Source organism: Buteo buteo, chromosome 2 (genome assembly GCF_964188355.1).
Source record: "Buteo buteo chromosome 2, bButBut1.hap1.1, whole genome shotgun sequence".
Taxonomy (NCBI): Eukaryota; Metazoa; Chordata; class Aves; order Accipitriformes; family Accipitridae; genus Buteo; species Buteo buteo.
In genome coordinates this window covers 62,863,732-62,886,882 of record NC_134172.1, presented here as the reverse complement: position 1 = coordinate 62,886,882, position 23,151 = coordinate 62,863,732, and the positions used below count along the sequence as shown (strand labels likewise).

At 57.3% G+C, this 23,151-nt stretch overlaps 1 protein-coding gene across 2 annotated transcripts in view; it reads left to right on the top strand.

The window, feature by feature from the left end:
* Positions 1 to 308: 308 nt before the first annotated feature.
* The window catches only part of DLGAP4 (DLG associated protein 4), a 73,727-nt gene continuing 50,884 nt past the window's right edge, over positions 309 to 23,151 (top strand). Inside the window, exons 1-5 of one of the 2 annotated variants that reach the window (XM_075058214.1) lie at positions 309 to 341; positions 1,327 to 2,369; positions 9,834 to 10,051; positions 13,470 to 13,584; positions 17,762 to 18,008. In XM_075058214.1, coding sequence (XP_074914315.1) covers positions 311 to 341; positions 1,327 to 2,369; positions 9,834 to 10,051; positions 13,470 to 13,584; positions 17,762 to 18,008 — 1,654 coding nt within the window. In that variant the 5' untranslated portion in view covers positions 309 to 310. Of the gene's footprint in view, positions 342 to 1,326; positions 2,370 to 9,833; positions 10,052 to 13,469; positions 13,585 to 17,761; positions 18,009 to 23,151 lie in introns of those variants that run through there. The other variant, XM_075058247.1, reaches the window with a different exon arrangement.

Genomic DNA, 23,151 nt, shown 5'->3' with positions numbered 1-23,151 from the left:
TGTACATGTTTTGGGGCCCTGGATTTTGAAAAAGTAGTCTAGGATCTCATTTTCCAGATTTTTGCACCCATAGGATGCTTCACTGTTTGCTAGTTGCCTTTAAGTGACACTCAAACTAAAGCAAAAAGGAAATAAGAAACTAAACTAAAAGGTAAAAGGAAATGAGAATTAGTTTATACACTACATGATTTCAAAGAGGTTTTAAGTATGGAAAATCAACTCATTGATTGACAACTCATCTATATGTTCATTGATTTTTTTTAAGCAGCCTCAAAAAGTTTGTCTTTTTTCCCTGTATAACCCAGTGCAGATGAGGATCCCTCCGAGCCAAGCAGGATGGGGTAAGTGCACCAGAGAAGTCTTCAGCGAGACGCTACCCTGCCCTAAGGGGACCGTCTGTGTCCAGGTGCCCCCTCCACGATCCCGCAGGGATGCCTGTACCTGCTGAATGGGCCACAGATGTCCAACCTCAGCCTCACAGCCAGCTTGCTGTGGCAGAGGAGGACTGTAGCAAGGGACAGCCAGCCAGGCTCAGAGGGTGACACAGCTCCCCCAGGAGCGATGCAGCAAGGCAGGAAAGATCAACTGGGCAGCAACCAGCTTCTCAGGTCAGGCTCTGAGTGTTCAGAAACACCTCTGCTCTCATCGTAGCTACTGAAACAATTTCCTCCAGGGTAAAACATGCCATAAACCAGGGCACTTGTTGAAGAGGAGACGTTTGACATCATATCACATTAGCGCAGCTGTACTCAACACACAGACCAGGGCTGCCAGTCCCCTTGCAAGATCCAGTAACCACAGAAACACAAAGCATAATGCAGAAGATGGGATGCTCAGCTCCAGACTTCCCTTGGCTCAGGCAAGGCCCGTGTGCAGTGTTTGGCAGCAGGTTTTTCTCCAGTCCCCTGAACAAATGGGACAGGAGCAGTGATTTGCTGGCAGTGCCCCTGCTAGCCTTTGTTATGCTGGCTGGGGAAGGGACTCTATTAAATAAACATGTGCAGAGACCAGAAAAATAGCAGCAGCATTATTAGAGCAGCCTGTGGTTGAGTACAGAGACACACAAGCACTTAAACTGCAGCTCGAAAGAATGAATTCTTCCCCTCCTCCTCTCCTGTACACTGTTCTCTCCAGCCCCTGGTCTCCTGCCCCTTCTCCTCCCTCCTGCCATGTCATCTCTCTCCCATCCTGCTTCTCTCCTTCATCCCTTAACCTTGGTGGCATTTGCTTTTAGAGCTGGGACAGCCCTCGCAAGGACACCCCAGTGAGGAGTGGGCTGCCAAAGAGGTACTCGGCAGGCTCTGAGCATCTGTCCTCTTCCTCCAGGTGTAGGGAAGTCTGCGGGGGAGCAGGATCGGCGCTCCTGCAAGGGCTTTGCCGCACCACCCCTGAGCGATGGTCTAGGAAACACTGGGACCATGAAGGGCTTAGGAGATAACAGAAGCCGACACCTCTCCGATAACCTGGACTCCCCTCAAGACTCTCTTTATGCCCCCCAGGACAGGAACCCTTATCTCCTCAGCCCCACTGACTCCTTTACCATGGACCCCCGATTCCCAGCCCAGAATACCCTCCATGGCGACTGTCTCCTTCCACTCAACAACCAGATCTCCAACAGCAGCACTTTCCCCCGCATCCATTACAACTCCCACTTTGAGGTCCCAGATGACAACCCTTTTCCAAGCCATGCCCAAGCCACTAAAATCAACCGCCTGCCTGCAAACCTCCTTGACCAGTTTGAGAAGCAGCTGCCCATCCACAGAGACGGCTTCAGCACCCTCCAGTTTCAGAGGAGCGATGCAAAGCACCGGAGTGAGAGCCCTGGGCGCATCCGGCACCTTGTCCACTCTGTCCAGAAGCTATTTGCCAAGTCCCAGTCTCTGGAGGGCCCCACCAAAGGCAACGTGAATGGCAAGAAGGGGGCAGATGACCCCAAGCAAAACCGGAGGAGCAAGAGCAAAGACCGAGCGAAGACCTCCGAGCCCAAGCGCAGGACCAGATCCAACATATCAGGCTGGTGGAGCTCAGATGACAACTTAGACAGCGATACCTGCAGCTACCGCAACCCAATGGGCCTCATGACACTGGGCCGGCAGCCCGACCACAGCCAGCCGAAGTATTTCATGCACGCTTACAATACCATCAGCGAGCACATGCTGAAATCCTCCAAGAGCAATAATGACCTCAAGGTCACCCCTTGCACCAATATCCCCATCAACAATGACTCCAACTACATTAAGAGAGGCTCCTGGTCCACGCTGACACTCAGCCATGCCCGGGAAGTGTGCCAGAAGGCCTCCGCCACGATCGACAAAGCATTGCTGAAATCCAAGTCCTGCCACCAAGACTTGGCCTACCACTACCTGCAGGTGGGTGCAGCGGTGGGTTATGGCTCCATGCAGGGAGAGCGCAGGAAGACAGGGGACGCCCTCCCAGTAGACACCCTATTGCGCGGTAGATCTTATCAAACAGCTCCAGATGGTTCAGCTGCTACCTCAAGTCACGTTGCCAGGAGAGGGCTGGGGAGGGTAAATTCACCAAGGCCCCAGGGACAGACCACCACACTTCCCACAGGGACACTGGTACAGATCCCCCAGCTGCAGCACTGCCCCAGGACCCCCAGCCCCTGTGCTGGACCATGGCAGCATGAGGAGGAGGTGATGTGCCCATGCCACAGCCTCAGCAGCCTCTGCTGTGATCCCCATTTTCTGCGGGACCCCAGCATGCCCCCGCTGCCATCCCAGCCCCCGCAGATGCTGTGCTGGGGTGGACTCTTGGGCAGCCGGGCACATAGCTGCCCACACGTAGCTGTTTCCGCTCGGCGCCCAGGCAGCCGGCATGCCGATGGGCTGCGGCTCATATCCCACCCGGACACAGCTCCCCTGCCTCTGGCCAAGCACTGCCACCACCCCACAGTCTAAAGGTCACCAGTGATAACTAATGCTTAACCCTTTATATCCACGCATCGCAAGGATGTGCCGGCGTGCCCAGTAAGCCCCGCTCTACAGAGCTTCCCCGGAGCACTGGTAGGACCTGCAGCTCCATGGGGCATGGCTGCCTTAGCTGCTCACCCACCTGCGGGGCAGGGCTGTGGGACCAGGAGGGCAGTGCCAGCCGCCCCGCTTGCATGGCAGAAGCCTGCATGGCTAATGCTGGTTTGAACTCCCCCCATCACCAAAAGCGCCAGGTCACTGTGGCAGTTTCGAAAAGTGGCGCCTGAAGAACATAAAACTGGTTGTGCCCTAGACAGAGGAATGAAGATAAATAAGCCAGGCCTAGATGGGGGGAGGAGGGGACCAGTCTATGTATGTAAATCTCCAGCATCCTTTTTAATGCAAAGGTGTCATGGGCTCCCCTGGCTGTGGCCAGTGGGCTTAGAAGCTTTAAAGAGCAATGAATTATTGAAGCACACTTCACTTCCAATACCTTGCTTGCCACAGCTGCAAATCAAATTTCAGAGGGATTTATTGCATCAGGAATGTCATCAGAAAAAATGTTCTCGGCCTGGTTTCTTTTTCTTTGCCGCCCTCCTTTCAGTTAAGTGTTAGGAGGTTAAAGAGCTGCAGGCAAAATATCCACTGGCACTGTTCCCTCTCCGGGTGTGGCAGCAGAGCCCAGCTCAGGCAGCCTTGGGTGCCGAACGCAACCCCAACAGCCCCTCACCTCCTGGGGTTTGGCCACGGCCAGGGGTACGAGACTGCCCTGCTCGTTATTCCCCACCCATGTAATGAGCCTCCGTTTCTCGACAGCCTGACGGAGGGCTGTGGGCACAGCTGGGTGGCGTGAGCCCAGCCAGCAGCTGGGCAGCCCCACCGCTTGGCTGGGAGGACACGGGTGCCGCCCCGCTGCAGCCGAGCGAGCCCCCGCGAAGGTGGGACCAGCCCCTCAGCCCCGGGCCGACCGACGCAGGCAGCGGCCAGGTAGGGATCTTGTTTTGAGGGGAAGCTTTTGCCCAGCTCCCTCCCTGCCCTGACCCTCCTGGGACCATCGGATGGGGTCGGCAGCCTGTGCCACCACTCGGAGCGGGAGCAGCCTGGGTAGGGAGCAGCCAGCAGCCACCGTCAGCATGGCTGGAGGGGCACTGGGGGATGCTGGGGTGTGACCGGCATCCCAAGCACCTGGGGCAGCCCCCACAGCCGGCGGCAGCATCTCACCAGCAAAGCCAAGACCCTGGGCACCCAGTCCAGAAGACATGATGTTCGGTGCCCATGCAAGCTGACAGGTCACAGATGCTCGGGCTGACCTTGCCCTCAGATGCCCGGTGTGAGCCCTGGAGGGCAGGGCACAGGGCTTGGGGCCCTTGGGGTAAGATGGGGTGATTGTATCCAGACCCCTCCTCAGCATGGGAAGGGGACTATGCTGGCGATGGAGAAGTCACCTCTGGAGCCTGGAGTGTGGAAAACATCCTTTTGCAAGGTCACATGTTCCCCTGCCATGTGCTCCTCCCTGGAGCAGGATGAGCCCACTCCCTGCTTGTGCCATGGTGAGGGACGGCGTGCATCTGCCTGCCCACAGAGCCCGGTGCTTGGGGAGCATGGAGGCCCTGCCCTGCTGTGGACAGGGCTCCTGCAAGGCAGAAATGCCTGGTGGGTCCCAGAGGTGGAGAAGTGCCTCTCTGACATGAGGGAGGACAGGAGGAGTGGGATGGGGACAAACAGGACCGCCCAGCCTCTGGGCTGGGATAAGCTCCCAAGGCTATTCACCTCCCCTGCCCCATTTGCAGGCTCCGGGTAGTCTTGGGGCTCATCAGGGACTACTGGAGATCCATGTCATGTTTCCAGACCCATCCCCAGACTCAGACATTGGAGCTGAGAGTGGGTGATCACCCAGCCACACGTCCAGCCCTGTCCCATCGGGGCGGGGGTTTCTCAGGAGCAGTCCTCAAGGCAACACAGCACTGTCCTTAGAGCACAGTGCCCAGGGAGGAAGGCTGTGCTCCCTGTCCTCTCTTTTCCTCTCCCCATGGGCCCCCCATGCGGCTGGCAGCGCAGGGGAGGAGGCTGAGGTGTCAGGATGCCAATGGCCGAGGAGCTCCTTGGAGTAAGAGATACCACAGGCCAGGGGTGAACAGGAGCAGGGAGGGCTGAGCAGCATTTCTGCCCCAGACACAGAGTCAGCCCCATATCCATGGATATCAAGACCACATCAAAGGGACGGGCAGTGGCGGGGCTCCCAGGGGACAGAATCATACCACAGGCACCATTAGCCTGATGCATGATCCAGATTAGCCTCCCCAACCCCACTTATAGTGAGACCACACCGAAGCTTTCTTAACCCCAGCAGCCCCCAAAATAAATTCGTAATCCAGGGTGGGTGGCCTGTTCAGTGCCAGCCACTCTGCAGATGCTGGCTGCCCTCATGCCAGCCCCACAAGAGCTCCCATGGGGCAGGAAACCTGGCCCAGGTCCTTCCCAGAGGGTGCCCTGCCAAAAGGACAAATGGGGTCCATCGGCAGCCTGGGCTCCAGCTTTCTTTCTTGAGGACATGCCTGAGACCACACATAGCCCTCGGGACACCACAAGGGATCTGGCCCTGGAGGGAGCAGCAGTGTACCTACATCGGGCTCAGTCTCTGCATTGGAGCCTGGCTGCATGGCACGTGCATCCCTGCACGCTGCGTCCAGCCCTGTGGGTGCCTCAGCGGGTGCATTCATGTGTGGTGCATGTCTGTGTGTGACGGGACTGGGTTGCATGTCAGAGCTGGCACATGTGCAAATGGAAACCCTGTTTGCTGTTTGCTCTGCAAGTCTTTCTTTCCCAGACCTCACCAAAGCGATGGGAGCAGTGCAGCTCTTTTGCCCCTGCCCAGCACCCAGGACTGGAGTTTTCCCCTTCCCTCCTCTCTCCCCTCTGTTAATGCTCCAGGTAACTGAGGAATGCCCCAGGCAGAATTAAGGTAGGGGGAAAACTCTGTGTAGCCCCTTCTTTCCTTTTTCCTCCATGCTCAGCTCGTGACATGGAGAGCAGAAGAGCCAGAAGGCACTGCTGCCTTGCAACATGCAGTATTGTGGCAGGATGGTGCCAGTGGAGCCCAGTTCCCCAGGGACAGACATATGCCTGGATCCCACATGCCTGCCCCACAGGGCACTGTATGGACCAAGCCCGGGCAGAAAGGAGGATCCGCATCCTGAAGCCTGGCAGAGCATCTCTGCCGTCCACTCCTCCCCACCTGGGCAGCCACTGGGCAGGGTGGATCCCCAGGCCTTCTGTGCCAGCAGCCACCGATAAAGGCTCTCAACCTCGGTGTCCTCTTGCTCCTGCCCCTTTCACACCAACCAAACCACCATGGGCAGAGCCAAGCCTACATCTGGGAGAGCAGCATGAAGAGCAGCGGGGCTCCCACAGCCTGTGAGGAGCCTCCTGAGCTTCTCTGTGCCAGGCCTAGGTGCAATACAAGGCAGCCCTCATTTCCACTTTCTGTAATACACATGTTGTGATCAGAGCCCAGGGTCTCAGCTGCCAGGAAAGTTGCTGCCATTGAGGTGCTGCACTGGCCACCATTGACGACAGGAGGTGCTTTGAGTTCTTCAGCCCTATCGCAGAGTTTCAGAGACTGTGGGACAGGCTCCTCACATCCTCAGGTGCCTGAAGGTGCACAGAAGCACTCTGGAGGATCCAGAACTGCACCTCAAGTACCTGCACTGCTTTTGAAGATCCCCAAGAGCACCTACTTGTCTTTTCAGGTGTGGCACTTTTGAAACACTTGCCCTGCGCTCTGTCCCATGGGAGCAAGAGCTGTGGGAGTCCCTGTGGACTCTGTGCCGACAGAGGCAGGACACGCTCCAAACTGGGGCACCAGATTCAAAGGGTGTCCTGCTAGGCATCTTCCTTCCCCTTGATGCTGCTAAACTGGAATGTGGAGCACCTTGAGAACAGCTTTGTTTATCGCAGCCTTGCCAAGATGCAAAGTAGAGGAGAAGCATGGGAAAGGAGAACTAAGGCAGCTCAGTTAGGACACGCAAGGCTGTCGCAATCCGACAGGGAAGCTGGTGGAGGCTGTGCCTAGGAGAGGGGCAGGGTCCATATGAGGCAGGCAGTGCTGGGGATGCTTGGCTCACTCTGCTGTAGACAAGCTGCACCAGCAGAGACATACTGAAAACTGTCTTTGTGTTGCTTTGCCTAGAGCCGAGAGTGCCCAAGGCTAGGAGGCAGATGCACAAGCCCAGGCAGAGCTGAGCAAGTCCCAGACCCTGCCCTCAAGCAGCAGCAGCAGCAGAGCGGCTGCAAGAGCCTGGGGTCTTAACTGAGCAACCTGGTCTAGTGGAAGGTGTCCCTGCCCATGGCAGTGGGGTTGGAACTAGGTGTTCTTTAAGGTCCCTTCCAACCCAAACCATTCTATGATTCTATGATTAATGCTTCCTCTGTCCTTGGGCTCACTGGGCTGAGCCCAGCACCTCTCACTGCCCCACAAAATACAGCATTTACCTCTGCATAGGTGATGGCTGTGTAGTCCCCTGGCCCCTGCTTGGCATGCCTGGCTGCTGGCAAGCTCTCACCTCCTTAGTCAGGGGCTGCAGACTCCAGCCCTCTCTGCCACCTCGCTGGCCCAAGACCCTTGCAGGCAGGAGGCTGTGATTCATCCTGAGAAGAAGGCAGGCAGCAAAATGCAGTCTCAAGTCAGACCTGACGCCAAAGCAATGGGTATAAAAGTGCTTCTCAGGGGCCCTGTCTCCTTTAGGAAAGGTCAGAGCCAGCCACCCCAGTGACCTGTGGAATCTCTCCCATGGCAGGACTCAGCTGGAGCCAACAGGGTCCCTCCTAACTGGCCTCAGGGCCACGCAGTGCAGGCAGCTGAGCTGGGGCAGAGGGAGTGCTCCCACCCAGGAAAGAAAGGGCTCTCTGCTCTTACTTTTGTAGGAACCTGCAGGGTAACACCCAGTAGATCCTGAGCTGGGCAGTCTTGTAAGCAGCCAGCCTAGAAGCCATTGCCAAGCACGAAGCTTGCAGGAGGCAGAGTGGTAAGAGCTGGGAAAACCTGCAGCAGCAGTGAGCAGGGCCAGGGAGGCCTGGCCAAGTTTGTGTCTCACCTGTGAGACTCGCTTCACGTCAGTCCCCACTTGGATCTTGCATACAGACAACGTGATGCCCCTGGCTCTCTGTTCCATGTCCCCCAGTAATATGGGTCCTGGCTCACGGGCACACATCATGGTGGGAGCCCTATCACCAAAGCAGTCCCACAGGCTGTTTGGGTTCTGCTCCACATAGCGCTGGGATCACCCCTTGCCTTCTCCCAAACACACACAGCAAGCAGCGGGCTGGCAGGACATGGGCTGAACCCCTGGTTCCTTTGGGCAGAAGAAAGCCCTTGGAGTGAGCTAAGCTATTGCGTGTGGATTGAGCCTGTATCTGGCACATCCCAGGCGCTCTCAGGAGAATGAGAAGCCACTACCTGCAGATCTGAAGCTCATCTGAAGATGTTGCAACCCAGCAGCAGCAGACGGCACCCTCAAGCCAGCTATGGCTCCCACGGAGCATGCCTGCTTTGAACAAGGAAGGGAACAGGAACCACGCAGCGCTTAACAGCTCTGGCTCATCACAGTTAGCTGCAACACAGCTCTGTGCATCCCCAAAGCACTATATAAACACTGGCTGATTAATCCCACAGCCCCCTGGGGAGCTGGGCAAATCCAACAGATCCATCCAGCAGAGCCAACATCGATGTCCTCAGCAGCATGAGCTGCGCACAGCACAAGACCCTTTACTGCCCCCCATGGTGTTCCCCAACCAGCCTGCTTCCCACAGCAGACTGGGGGGCCTCAGGCTGTCCTGGTGTCTGCGTGGTTTGCACATTGCTGCATTCCTCACATCTTCCCTTGCTTCTCCTTGACCACGTCTCCTCAGCTCAAGGGCAGGTCAAAGGCCAGCTACAAACCAAGTTAGCCAGGAAACCAAGGCTTGCTCTTGGCAACTCAGGTTGCCCCATCTTTCTCCTGGCCTGTCCCACACTACGTATGTCTCTTGTCCTGATCAGTCCAGGGCTGACATCTGGCTCTGCTGCCGGCCGAGCACCTCCAATCACCTATACAAACCTTTCACAGGACAGGCAGGCAGTGGTGTTGATTACTTCAGTTGCTCAGTGCTTCAGGCCTCTAGTAGAAACATCAGCTTACCCATCTCTAATGAAGGACCAAGAGACTATGTCTGCCTTAAATTAGTTGCAGAGTTGTCATCTCAGTGAATTTAGAAGTGCTTTTCTTGCACAAGGTACTACTCATCTCTGTGCAGAAAGGCCAGCACAAAGTCAGTGTGCCCGAGCAGTTCTAGAGGGACTTGTGAGGGCCTGGCCTGGCTTCAGAAATTAATTTCAGCCACTAAGAGTCACATTCAACTCAGAAACCTTAAAGGGTGTTGGACCTAGTGAAGGTCTGGGCTCTGATCCACAGGTCCCTGTCTACAATAGCTCTTGATTGCCTTGGCCTGAACAGTATGTGCACTTTACGCTAAATGAGCTTGGTCTTTGTGTTGAACAACTGTGTGCCACTCCTGTCCCAATGCCCAGCGCAAATCTCGTGAGACTCTTCCCTCCCCATTATGTCTGGCACTGTGCAGCTTTTATCAACTGTGTAAGCATGGTCCAGTGTGAAGGTGGTCTGCAGTGGTGGGGGGGTGAATGGCTCTGGGTAGATGTGCTAAAACAGAGGCAATCAAATGTAGGGCTGCCTGGCATGAACTAGTAAGGGAGGGTCGGAAAGGAATTGCGTTGCCCGTTCCCACTACACTCCAGCTGAGGGTCCAATGGTTGTCCTTGCCACCAATCCCTCCAAGTCCCCATGATCCCTCTGGGCCCAGAGCTGCCATCCCTCACAGCTGCTCATGCTCCCCTTACTTTTGCAGGTGCCTCAGGGGGAGTGGAACAACACGCTGTCTCGGGACAAAGACAGCGAGATCCCGTGCCGGCGCATGCGGAGCGGGAGTTACATCAAAGCCATGGGGGATGATGATAGTGAAGACTCAGAAACCAGCCCCAAACCATCCCCGAAAACTGCAGCTCGGAGGCAGAGTTACCTCAAGGCCACCCAACAGTCCCTGAGTGAGCAGAGCACCACACAAAGGTAACGCTGGAGCTCCTCCACAAGCTCTGCGCAGGTCCCCAGGGGCCATCCCAGAAGCAGTCCTTGGGGTCTAGCCAGCAGCACCCACATGGAGACCCCATGTGGGGATCAGAGCCCAGCAGGGCTCCTGCACACCAGCTCAGATTGCCCACAGGGCAGGCAGATGAGGAGACAAGCAGGACAGGACATGTGGCAGAGGAATGGAGAGAGCTTCCTATCCTGGTGACTCCAAATAGCCCTGGTGGTAGGACCCTGCTCCAGGTCCCTGTTCCCCCAGTGATGGGCAGGGCACTCCTTTGATGGAGCTCTGTATTTCCTCTCTAAGCATCTGCTCCTCCAAGGGAGTGCAGAGATCCCAACCCCATGATGCTATTTAGACATGGAAGATGCTCAGCTAGCATGGTTGAGAACACTTGGCACGCAGCCCACGGGCTGCTGGGACTGTGCCATCTGCTTTGCTCCACAGGTGTCCCAGTGACTCTCTGAGACCAGCCAGAATGTGCCCTGTTGGCACACTAGGCTGGGTAATATCCTGAGGCCAGGAGAGATGAGCAAAGAGGTCTGGGACCAGGTATTGAGGAAGACCCGCAGTGGCTTGAGCCAGATAGACAGCAGAGCAAGGGGAACACAGCAAAAGCTTACTGGGCAAGAGGCTGGTCCTTGCAGGATGGGGTCTGTGTCACCACCTGACTGGAGGTGATGCTGTGCCATGTCTTCACCAGCTGCTCTGCTTCCTGGGACAAGGCACCCAGGGGCTCTAACAGGCTGTCAGTGTTTCAGATGCTGCAGCTCAGGAGGTTGTGAGCAGCACAGAGGGGCAGGAGGAGGCAGGAGCCACCGTGGATGCACTGCTGATGTTCAGCAGACCGAGCCAGAAGGAGGTGGGGGTGCAGCAGGCAGTGTGGAGACCCCTCATGGTGGCTTCAGATTGCAGACCAGATGCTGCTTTCTGCTGAGAGATGGTGACAAAATTAACTGCAAGGAGCCCTGGAAATGCCTGCTCTGAATCCATCCCTGTTCCTTGCCTTCACATCCACTTCAGGGGGAGCAGAGTTGGGGCCAGGGGTCTCTGATCCAAAATACCCAAGTTGAGAGACTGGAGTTCTTCCTATCTTGGGCTCATTTTTCATTCAGGCCGTGTCCATCAGGGTATGCCCTCACCTGGGCTGCTGGGGTCCAGCGGAGCCCACGGACAGGTAGCTTTGAGGAAGGGGCTAAGTCAGGGCAGGGTGTTTGAGCCAGAGGGGCAGAGCTGGCACAGCAGTGGATGCAGCTACGTGGGAGAAGCCGGGTCCGGGCAGGGCTGGGCTGGACGCGGCCATTGCTGCGAGTGCTTGGTCCCCAGCAGGAGATTTGCTGGAGGGAAGTATCCTGCCTGGGAAGGAGGGAGCTCCGCAGCTCTGGGCGGGACACGGCACCCTGCTCCGCCCGTCCCCGGTGCCCCAGGGTGGGCAGGGGTTGGGCCGGGCCCAGGACGGGCCGGAGCGTCAGCCAAGCCGGCGCCGGAGCGTGAGCACGGCTGCCATCTGCCGACCACCCCCTCGCCTCTCCAAACCCCCTCCCCCAAGGATGCTTTTCGGATGCTGTGGCCGCTTTGCTTGCTGCGGGGCCTCCCTGGGTGGCACCGTGCCCTGGCACACCCGTGGGACAGCAGCGGGGGACCGTGCCCTGGCACAGCCCCGTGCCGGCCCTGGCCGAGATTCTCGGTCTCCTTGGCCAGAGCTGCTGGGGCTCTTTCTGGGCTCCGCCAGCGGAGGGGCACCGGACCTGTGGTTCGGGATGGGACAGACTGCAGGGAGGACGGTTGGAGCCTTAGCCAGGACTTGGCACAGAGGAGTGCGACCCGATCCGTCCCTATGAGAGGGTGTCTGCCTTTCCAAAGTCTGTTACCTGCTTTGTGACTCGGTTTCCCCACAGGCAGGCTGCAAGGGTAGGTCAGGATGAAGCCCAACAGGATGGGCACGGGGGGCTGACAGGGACACTGCCTGCCCCAGGACGCAACTGACTCACACCATGGGTGAACGGCGAGCTCATGGACAAAACCCTCTCAGGCAGAGGGAAACAAGGCTATAAACAGATAGTCCAGGGTTTGGGGCACCACATTGCCCTTGGCCGCTCAGCAGTGGGTCCGCTGCAGGCTGGGAGTCTCCTCCATCACCCCTGGCAGAAGAGACTACTCCCCACTCTCATCACACCCCAGGATGGGGACTCAGGAGGTGCCACAGTCCTTCCTGGAGGTCCACACACTGCACAGGCCTCCTGCCCAGCTGGGACACACTCTGCCCTCAGCTTCGCTGTCCCCCAGGCTGGTGAAGGACAGACCTCTGCACTCACAGCCCTGCCAGATGCAGGGGAAGTGCCACCCCAAGGGTCCTCTGAAGGGACCATGGGCAATTCAAGAGGGAGAGTCCCCACAGCTCGCCCAGGCTGGCGTGGCTACTGTGTCCTCCACCATGTTCCACCTCATCTGTGACAAGGACTTCCTCTCGCAAGGTTTCATGGTGGAACAGAAGAATGGGAGAGTCCCATCCTTCCCACTTCCCTCCTCTTCCTCCCACACCCCTCCCATCCTTCCACAACCCTCCCGGCCCCATGTGCAGAGTCCGTAGTGTGGTCTTGGCTGGGTGGGGCTCAGTGATAGCCCTGCTCTTTTCCTGATGCAGAGGCTGCTGCTGAGACCCAGGGCATGGAGACAGTGCTTCTCCCAGAGCCTGCAGCAAAAGCTGCTCTGGAAATACCGACCCCCCTGCTTCTGCAGCACTGTCATTCAGGCTTGGCTCCCCTTGAACTTCTTCCAGATAATCTTTTGGGTTCCTCTACACAAATTAAAAAAAAAAATAAAAAAAAAAAATCCTGCAGATGTTTCCAATTGCAAAGTCCACAAAATACCATTTAAAAGTTATTTCTCACCCCACCTCTTGCACCCCCTTCACACTAGTCCAGGCAGGGAAGAGCTGGCTTCCCTGACCCTGGCCCCCAGCATCAGCCTGTGCGAGAGCTGGTGTGTCACCAGGGCTCTGACTCTGGGGGCTGGCACAGATCCCATGTGCTCCCTGGGGTTCAGCTGGACTAACCTGGCATCGGCAGTGCATTCCTGGGTGCAGCGGGACCCAAGGTCTTGTCCCCTCTCCTTCCCCTGCACCCCACAAACCTTCATCCATGTGCCCGACTCGATAGCTCAAGCCAGGAGCCAGCAAGGTGAGGAAGTGCTTCCTTCTACTCCAGGAGCTGCAACAGGGGCCGAGTGGTGGATGCGGTGCCCAGCATCGTCTCTGTGCTGCCACGTGTGCCTGTGCCTGGCAGAGGGTGCTGTGGGCAGGGGTGGTCTGGCTCACCTGGCAGGGCGGCAGCTCCAGAACAGCACCAGCGCTGCCCCCGCTGTGGGGACACCCCTCACATCCTCTCTCTCTGCTGGCAGGAGCCTGGACCGCCTGGATTCTGTCGAGATCCTCCTACCTCCGAAGTTCCCAACCTGGGAGGAAGAATACAACCAGATCTCCGACAGCGTCAACGAGTCCAGTTGCATCAACCAGGTGAGATGCTGGAGCGCTGAGCCCCGCTGAACCAACACACCCCAGTGAGAAAGGAGGCCAGCTGAGGGGAGAGAGAAACATCTTTTTCCCCCTTCAAAATAAGGCACTGCCTGTGCTCCAGGAATTGCACATGCTATTCTCTGGCAGTTTTACCAAAGTATCAAGGCCAGCTCCTTAATTCTGATTCATATTAGACCCCCCCCTTCCTCTAGCTTTGCCTCCTCTCAGCACTGCTGGTGCAGCTGAAGTCACTCTGTCATGGCGACAGGTATGGTAGCCCGGAGCGATGCTTCACAGCAATGGGTGAAGCTCAGGGCTGCTCTGAGTGCAAGGTCCCACCATGTCACCAGCCAGAAGCCACCTGCAAGGCTGCTCCATCCTGCTGCAAGCTCCTCCCGCCCCACTGGGTGGGTGCAGAGCTCAGGCCAACCTCACCTGTGCAAAAGGTGGCATCCAGCCTGGGACCCTGCAGTGGGTCACCAGGGACAGTAACCCTCCTTAGCTCTGAGGACCTCATCTCCTGCAGCAGACTGGACTGAGGAACAAGGTGCCTGTAATTCAGGAGACTGTCCTGCCAGCTATGTGGGGATGTCTCCCTTGAAAATTCCTGTTCCCCTGGGAAGGGCAAATCCAAGAATGCCAGTGAGGCACTGATGGTGGGTGGCAAACCCCTTGCCATGGGGTGGGCTCATGCCCTGACCCCAGCCTCTGGGATGCAGTCGGTGCAGACTGAGGTTAACTCCCAGTCCCACACTATGCCTCCCCTTGGGATTACTCTGGAGTACCTCGGGGCTTGGATGGCTATAAGCCAGCTGCCTCACAGGCCAGGAAATAACCCATGCCAGGATGAGGCCTTTGCAGAGGTCCTGTGTGCTTATCTCAGCCCCAGGGAGCCCGTCCTTTCAGTATGGAGGTGGAGGTCCCCAGGGCAGCAATGGCTCCACAAGCTTCACCCAACTGTTTCACTGTCGCCCTGGGCCTCTGTCATGTCCCCTCTCTGTTCACACATGTCTGCATGGGAATATCTGCACACACATGCCCCTTCTGTGCTGCTCCACTCTGTCTGTGCACAATGATCAAGGGCGGCAGTGCGAGGCAGGGGTTAAGCAGCGGGATGGGCATCGCGAACCAGAGCATGGAGGAGGGTGAGCACTGTGTGCCATCTGTGGGGCTCTGAGCCCTCCTCCAGTCCAGCCCAGCCTCTCCGGCCCCATGGCTGGTTTCTCCTGCTGTCACAGAGCAGTTGGAGCCCTTGGTGGGGAGCTTTGGCGAAAGGTACAGGGGCATTGCTTCCAGGTGTACGTGTTCCTTGTGGTCAGTCTTGTTCCTTGTACATCAACAGCAATGTGCTGGGTGTCTCATTGCACAGAGAAGGGGTCAGGACCGTCACATTCTTGTCCTTTGCATGTAAATCCATGTCTGAAGCCAGATCTCTGTGTGAAGACAACAGGTGGGCTGAGTCTGTGCTCTCTCCCTGTCTAAAGCTGCCATTTAGCAGCTGAGTGCAGCACCCCTATGAAGGCATCAGAAGGTTCTTGGAGCTGGAGGGTTTGAGCAGCCCACAATGTGCCAGGAGCTGTCCAGGCAAATGCCCCAGGCCCAGACTGGTAGCACTGTGATGCTGGGGGCATGCCAACTGCCACAGCACTTGCTCAAGCGTGCGGCTGCCATCATCATGTGCACTCTGCCCACTTTCCTCCACATCAGAGAGAGTTCAGCTGCAACTGGGTTGGGATTTTAAGGCCTCCCACAAATTGCATATCTGTTGATCCAGGATGGAGCTGGTACAGCCACCAGCGTGTGCTGGTCTGATCCTCTGGCAGGTCTCACCTGCCCTTTCATCCAGTGCCAGAGGCAGTTCCTCCACTGCCCTCACTTTTCTGTGACCTCCAACACCTTCCTTGTGTGTCCAGCAAGACCCTAGTGTCCTCCCACACAGAAGCATCCCCAGCTCTGAAAGACAAGTCCGCTCTGCTTGGTTTTGTCCCTACTGACCTCCACCTTGCAAACCTCTGGAAGTCCAGCGTTCACTGGGTGTGCATGTCAGCATCTACCTGTCATACCAAGGGGACCAGTGGCCAGAGAAAGCCAGCTGGTGACCCCCAACACTGCTTATCCACACTTTGAGCTGTGCCCTATGTAGAAGGGCTGGACCCAGGCCCCAGAGCCAAATCTCTTCCCTTGGGTATATTTTGAACCTGGATTCTTCCCAAGATGGGACATCATTCGTAGCTCACACAGGGCAGAACTCATAGGGTGGATGTGCTCTGCAGACCAGGGATGGAGAGGAGGAGAAGGCATTCCTCCCCACAGGCAGTGCAGTGTCTGTCAAAGCGTCTGTCCTTATGCCGAGTGTGTGCCGTGGCTTTGCTATGGAGAGAAGGCAGTATCGCTTCTGTGTGGCTTCCTCCTGGCATGGGGACAGATGAGATAGCAGTGAGGTGGCCAGCCCAACCCCATCAGGGTGAAGGACAATTTCCCTGATGTGGAGCACTCAGACTGCCCATCCACCCTGGCTCTGCAGGCTGTGGAGGCCCATTGCTGCTCCTGGCCACGTTGCAAGGTGCTGGCCAATGCTGGAGGCTTCACAGGTGCAAACTGGGAGCCACGCCAGCCCTTGTCCAGCAGCCACAGGCAACCCAAGTGTGCCAAGGGGTGCTCCAGCAATGTGTGTGCCCTGTGTATATATATTGATATATGGTGCATACAACAGGCTGAATGCATCAGCAGCTTTTCTCCGTCTGGGAGGTGTCCCGTGGAGCTTTGCCATGCCGTGTTTGTGCCGCTGTCTGAGGCGCCTGTGCGGCATCTTGCTTGGCATCTTATGAGCTCTGAAGTTTGTACTGAAGTGTCAGCAGCAGTGGCCCCAGGGGACAGGCTGTCCGCTCCCCTCGTCCTCGGTCCCTGTGCAATGGCTGTCTGTGTGAGGGGCTCCCCTGTTCTTGGCCTTTAACCTTCTCCAACTCTTTCTTCCAGATCTTTGGACCCCCCTCACTTATCCCTCAGATATTTACCCATGGAGAGCAGGTACCGTCCCACTGGCGTTTCCCTCTTCCTTCCTCATGGAGCTTTCTCAGGTCAGCCTGGACACCCATGACAGGGTGCAAGGCAGGCTGTGGGGTCAGCCCACGCCCCAGGGCCAGGAGGAGGAGAAAGAGGAGGAGGAGAATGAGGCAGTGCTCCCAGCCTGGGCACTGCAGGGCAGCTGGAGAGCTTGGTTCCCCTGGTCCTGGCAGGGGGTTAGGGACCGTCAGGTTTAGCGGGAAAGTAGATGAACTTTTTGAGCTAAACCTTGTGCAGATGCCAATGCTGGGCAGAAATACTGTGCTTGAGGCCAAAGAAAGGACCAGGAGAGATGGAAGGGCCATCTCAGCATCTCTCATCTGTATTTCAGAATGCTCTGCTTTAGGCTGGCTCTGGTTTAACCCAGGTGAGCCTGTCTTAAGTCCAAGTTTGACCAGCCGCTGCTACTGGAGAGCAGGGCAGGGCCAGGAGCACGGGTGGGAGGGAGGTGGGGGCAGCAGCAGAAGCAGGGAGCAAAGCTGCCCCTGCTCGGCTCACACCTTGCCACAGCCTGCCATCGAGCCCTCTCCTGGTCCCCCACTGTGGATGGGGCTAGAATGCATTCCCAATAGTGCCACCTAGAACCAGTCCAGGCAGCCTGTCCCTGGTCAAGCATGGAGGCTGTCTCTATAGCCCACACTTCCCCACCTTCTCTCTCTGTGCTGCACCCCGCTGTAAGGCCAGGCCATTTACCCCCACTGAGGAGCATGCCTGCCCGGGCAGGGTCTTGCGGCTGAGGCTGGGGTCTCCCAGCTGTGCTGGTGGGGCAGAGGGACCTGTCAGAGGCTGGACAGAGATTTTAGCCTCATGTGCTCTCAGCCTCTCCATCAGAGACTGAAGGGTGTTTCACAGGCACTGTGGTGGTGGTAAGTCCTACGCCACAAGCATGGACCCTCACACCTCCAAGGAGAGTCCCCTCTTCCCTCTCTCTCAGCAGAGAGCCCGGGCATCCTGCACCCCACCAGCACTGACCACTGCACCTCCCAGTCTCGTCTGCCGTAAGCAGGACCACGCAGGAATGGCAGCAGGGTGGCTGCAGGGAGAGGAGCAGGAGGGAAGGGAAAGGGCTGCTTGCAGGCAGAGGGTGACTAGATCTGCCCCTCTTCCCCTGCAGGCACCAGAGCCGGAGCTGGGGGAGCAGTACGAAGTGGTCTGCGACTCTACCTACAGCGAGGCTGAGTCAGCTGCTGCGGAGGTGCTGGACCTGCCTCTGCCCAGCTACTTCCGATCCCGGAGCCACAGCTACCTCCGAGCCATCCAGGCGGGCTGCTCCCAGGAAGAGGACACGGGCTCCATCGGCTCCATCTCCCCCCCGCCGGCAGGCAGCCTCAGCGGCAGCAGGACCCTGCCAACCAACAGCAGTGAGTGCCAGCGGCGTGCGGTGGGGAGGCGGAGGGCAAGGGGCATGAGGCCAGCGTGGACAGGGGTTACTGCTGCTGACCGCCTGGGAGGTGTCGAGCATGTGAGGTGCTTCGCTCAGATACCTGTATCTCCAGCCACGGTTGTCCGAGCCTTTTGTGGGCTTATGGGGGCTTGTTCTGTGCTGGAGAGGGAGGCCAGCAGCTGGGTCATGCCGCTAGGATGGCTGGGCTGGATCTCCGGATGCAGGCGCCGACATGGCAGACAGGCTCTGGTTGTCGGGATCTGGCCAGCACAGCTGATGCGGCCTGCAAAGGTCGGGGAGAGCTCGAAGTCTTCACTCAGTCAAGCCAAACCCAAGCCTGAGTGCTGTAGCTGGGAGCAGCCCACGGGATGCCCACCTTGCCCAGGAGCACTGGCTGCCCTGTCTGCCTGAAGTCCTGCGGGGCTGCAGGTGCAGCGGGAACCTGCGGGGCTGCAGGTGCAGCAGGAACCTGCAGCACAGGCGAGCAGCCCTGCTGGCCTACACTATCAATAGCTTCCATCTTCCTCCTCCTCTCCACTATGTGTCTCTTATTAGCCCAATCCAGGCTACAGTTGACAGGTTTGACCTCTGTCTGAAACTCTCGGGAACAAAAATGTCCGTCAGGGACTCTGCACCAGCTTCCCCAGGGTCTGAGCATATCCTGATCTCTGCAGCCCCTTCAGCCAGAGGCAGAAATTTGGGCTGACAGGAGAAGGGAGGGCAGAAGGCATCTGCCTCCATCGCTCAGTGATGGAGGTGTGACAAGGCTTTGGGGTTCACCATGAACTTCCTTGCAGGTTCCTGCACAGAGCAGGACTCCTGGAAACAGGTCTGGGGGATTGGATCTGGGGGGAAAGGTGAATGGTACAAATTTGCCCCCTCCAGATCCACAGGGTTTGTGATTTTGCCTGGCAGAGTCACAGGCAGGTCTGACCCTGCCCATCCAGGGGCCCAAGCTTCAGCAGGTGAGGGCAGGACACTGGCCAGCCCGGACCTGAGCAGTGCAGCCCAGGCAGCAGCATGCCAAACATGGGGCTCGGCAGCACAGCTCCTATGCCATCCAGGCGACAACCCAGCTCCCTGCAGAGGCAGAGTGGTGCTGTGTGTTGGGCTCACAGAATTCGCACCCCGGTCCCTTCCCCTGCAGGCAGGGCAGAGGAAGCAACGGGCAGACAGTGTCACCCTGGCGCACCCAGCCCTCAGAAGATTTCAAAATATTCTGACAGTGAGATGCTGGGAGTTCATCCTTTGGCTGGACTGGCTCCAGTTGGTTTCTCTCCCAGAGACAGAATTGCAGCAGTCACGTAGGTGTCTAACACATCAAGTCCTATTTGCCCCTCTCAATTAGGTGTACATAGACTAGAGACCCCAGCGTCCCTGGTCTGGGGTAAAAACAGGTCTTGCTCTGAGTTTCAAGGCACTAACAAGCCTTCCTGAGCACCAGAGCCCAGCACCCTGCAGCCTCGGTACACTGAGCAGCATTATACCCAGCTCTAGATGCCTCGCCTGGTGCTGGATGCAGACATTACTCATTCCAGGCCCTTCTCTTTTGATTAGTAATTACTGTATGGACAAGAGCCTGGCCTTTCCCTCCAACACAAGTCAGGATTGACTCCATCCGCCAGAGTAGGGGTGAGGCTGCAGGCAGCCCTGTTCAGCTGGTGTTTGTCACCAGCCAGGCCGTCTCTCCCAGGAGGAAGCTCCCAGCATCGCAGCAGAGCAGGTCTCTTCACCAAACATCTGGCCGCAGCTGGCTCTCCTGCATGCCAAGCCTTCCCTTCCCCAATGGCCGGAGCACCCAGCACCTCTGGGAAGAGTCAGGGCTGCCCGCACTCCCCAGCAGGACCACCATTGCCCACCTGCAGTGCTGCTGGAGGAGGCTCCTGTGAATGCCCCACACATTCAGCACTGGGGTGGGAAGCAAGGAAGGCAAGTGCTTTGCCCCAGCATGTAATTTTGCCAGGATGCTGGGGTCACTGGCTTAAGACAGCAAGGAATGGTGAGGGCTGCTCTGACCTCACAGTGCTGGGAAAGCCCAGGAGGAAAGAGGTGCAAGAGCTGTTTTTCTGTCTCGTCCAAAAATTAGCTGGCACTGTCTGCCTGGTGCAGAGACCAGCACCGCCCTGGCCCGGGGACATGTTTGGTGAAGCCAGGCTCCACCTCTGGCTGCCTTTACCAAAGCATAATCTGCAGCAGTGGCTTCACTCCCCAGTGGTCTGTGCCTCTCCTGGAAAACGTGTGCAAGGGCTGTGGGCGGCAGGGAGGAGTATTGCTCTGGAGATGCTGCTTCTGCAAATGGCTCCTGAAGGCCTGAGCAGAGCCAGCAGGTTCAGCTGTGTGAACCTGCAGTGTGGGGAGCAGCTCTCCTCTCACTGCAGCACTTCGGCTGGTATGAGGCCCTCCTGGGGCACTGGGGGGTGGGAGCAGGCTCCAGAGAGATGCCCAGGGAAGTTGGCAGGCCCTTGCCAGAAGAGAAGCCTGTTACTTTTCTGTGATGCTTCAAGTCACTTGGTCTGCATCACTTTTGCATCATTTTCTTCAAGGCAGTCTGTGTCCTTCTTGGCTCCTGGCCAGCCACTGTGCTCCAGGTAAAGCTCAGCCGTAAAGCAGGGCACAAGGAGCTGAGGGGTCCCACCCTGGGAAGAGTTTTGGGAACTTGTTAGAAAAATTGATGCCTTGGTACTTGCAGACATGGTGGTGCCTGGACATCATGCCAGGCAGACACCAGAGCGGGCAGGAGGAGTCCAGCATCTTACCAGGGTTATACAGTGCTACCAGCAGCATGGAGGCAGACAGCAAGCCCTGTCACACACAGGCACACCGGGGTCAGGTCCAGCGGGGCAGGCTGCTCTTGGCATGAGCTCTGGCACCAAACCACAGAGCTGAGGGCAGGGGGTGTTCAGAGCAGCCTCAGTGTATCTACCAAGGGCAAAGCTGCTGGAATGCAGGAGTGGGCTGTTGGTGGGAGCCAGGTCAGAGCCCCATCCCAGCAGCGGGCAGAGGGGGGAGCAGGAAGGGGAGCAACAGCAGCCTTTGTGCCTGGCTCCAGGCCTTCCCACCTAGAGACATGCCCATGCCCTCACATCTCCCCTTCAGTGGTCTGCACTCCAGGGTCATCACAGCCAAAGTCCACAGGATGAGGCAGGGACTGGAAGAGATCCTCTGGGAGGGACAGGCTGCCTGTTCAGCCCCATCCCTCCTTCCTACTACCCTCTCTCGCTGCTTCCACCCCATGTTCTTCCCACCCTGGCTCACCCCACTCCCCGCAAGCCACCCTTGCTCCTTGCTGGCAGTATGGCTGATGCTGAGCTCAGTGCTGCTCCAAATCCAGGCTAACACCAGGAAGCAACAGCCGGCATAGCACAGAGGGGGCTTTCAAAATGACTGGTTGCCACCTCTCTCTGATGCAACCTAACAGAGATCTGCTGATTTCCAGAACATCCTCCAGCCCTTTGCATTGTCTGCTGGGGCTTTAGGAGGGAAACGTTTTTGATGGAGGGGGTGGGGAGCAGAGTGAACCATCTGTGTTTTTGCATGTGCGTGATGGGGAAGGCAGGAGGCATATCTGGGTAGCAGTCACACCTTTAATCAGCCACTCAGGCTCAGTTCCCCCTGCAAATGTGCATCACTGAGGCTTTAATTGGTTGGTGCTCTATGAGAGGGGCCTCCCAAGCAGCAGGGTGCTACCTCTCAGCTTGATGGCATCAGTCTGGACCAATAGGGAGAAGTGGGTTCACCATCGTCTGCAGGTCTAATGGTCACTCACGGCCTCTGCTCCATGCAGCGCTCTGGAGTGAAACAACTGAGAACCCTCACCCATTCCCTTCCCACAGACACCCTCCTGCACCAGCATCCATGCAGCAACCCAGAGGAACTGTTCCCATCATGTGCCCAGTCCCTGAGAGGGGGTCTGGGTTTCTTCTCTGTTAGAACACATCCTAAAGAGGCACCAGCAGCAGCAATGCTGTGGCTGACACAGGCTTTTCATTCTTTGAGGACAGCATGGGGGTTGAATCGTAAAGCAAAGGGATTCAGCTACCGGCATGAAGAGGTGCAGTGAGCTCCATTTCACGGAGGGCTGCCAGTCTCAGGGTCTGTGTGGGGAGCACAGCCAGGTGGGAGAGCCTTGACAGCTGTCACATCTCTGACAAGCCAGTTCCTCCCACAAACGCCTGTATCACTTGCACATTACAAGGCAATTAGCTCCCATTTGACAGCCAGCGAGACAGATGATGAGCTGCCCTTGATCAACCTTAAACAAAGCTTTGTGCCTTGTGAAGCCGGAGACTCAAAAGCCCCAGTGAAACCTATTCATCTAATTGCCAGGCGTTCAGCCGACAGCCACGCTGGCTCCTGAGCATTACAAAAGGGCTCCCCAGCCCCAGCTCCTTCTTATTAGAGGCAGGACTGGGAATTGCTTGCTTAATAGACTGCTTGCAATACAGAGCTGAATATTTGGTGTCCAGGGGAAACAGGAAAGCAGAGGTGAGCAAAGCACAGCAAAAGGAAGTGAGAATCCCCAGCGTGGAGACCCCAGCCCAGCCTCCACTCAGTGCACCAGTGACAGCAGGGAACGCTCACACCAAGCCAGTTCCAACATGAGTTCTTCCCAGTCCTCCCTGTGCCATCTGGTAACGTCACCCTTGCTCAGAGCATCCTGCCCTGAGATTCAGCAGCCTGTTACCAGAAAGCCCAGGTGTCCCAGCTCCTTATCCTGTGCCCAAATCTCTTCCAGGGAGGCCAGGGAAACCAGCTCTGCCTCCTCCTCCAGGACTGGGCTGTCTCTGTTGACCTGTCATACCAATGGTTAAGATGTCCCTAAGAGTGTGAGCTCTGAAGGGCAGCAACCCTCCAGTTCTCCCTTTCTGCTGTCCCCATGATGGCAGCTCTGGCTGCAGGACCCCAGCCCAGCCCACCACGGGAAGCACAGCACCTGGAGCAGAAAGAGCTTAAGAAAGTCTAACCCTTCAGGCCAGCCCAACTTTAACCCAGCCAGAGCCAGGCATCAGGCTTGTCCTTGAGAGCCACCAGCACCATAAACAACTCCCAGGGCTGCGCACACCTTGTGTCCATCCATATGCCCAAGCTTTGCCAAGCCCAGGCTGGGCTTGAGAACACTA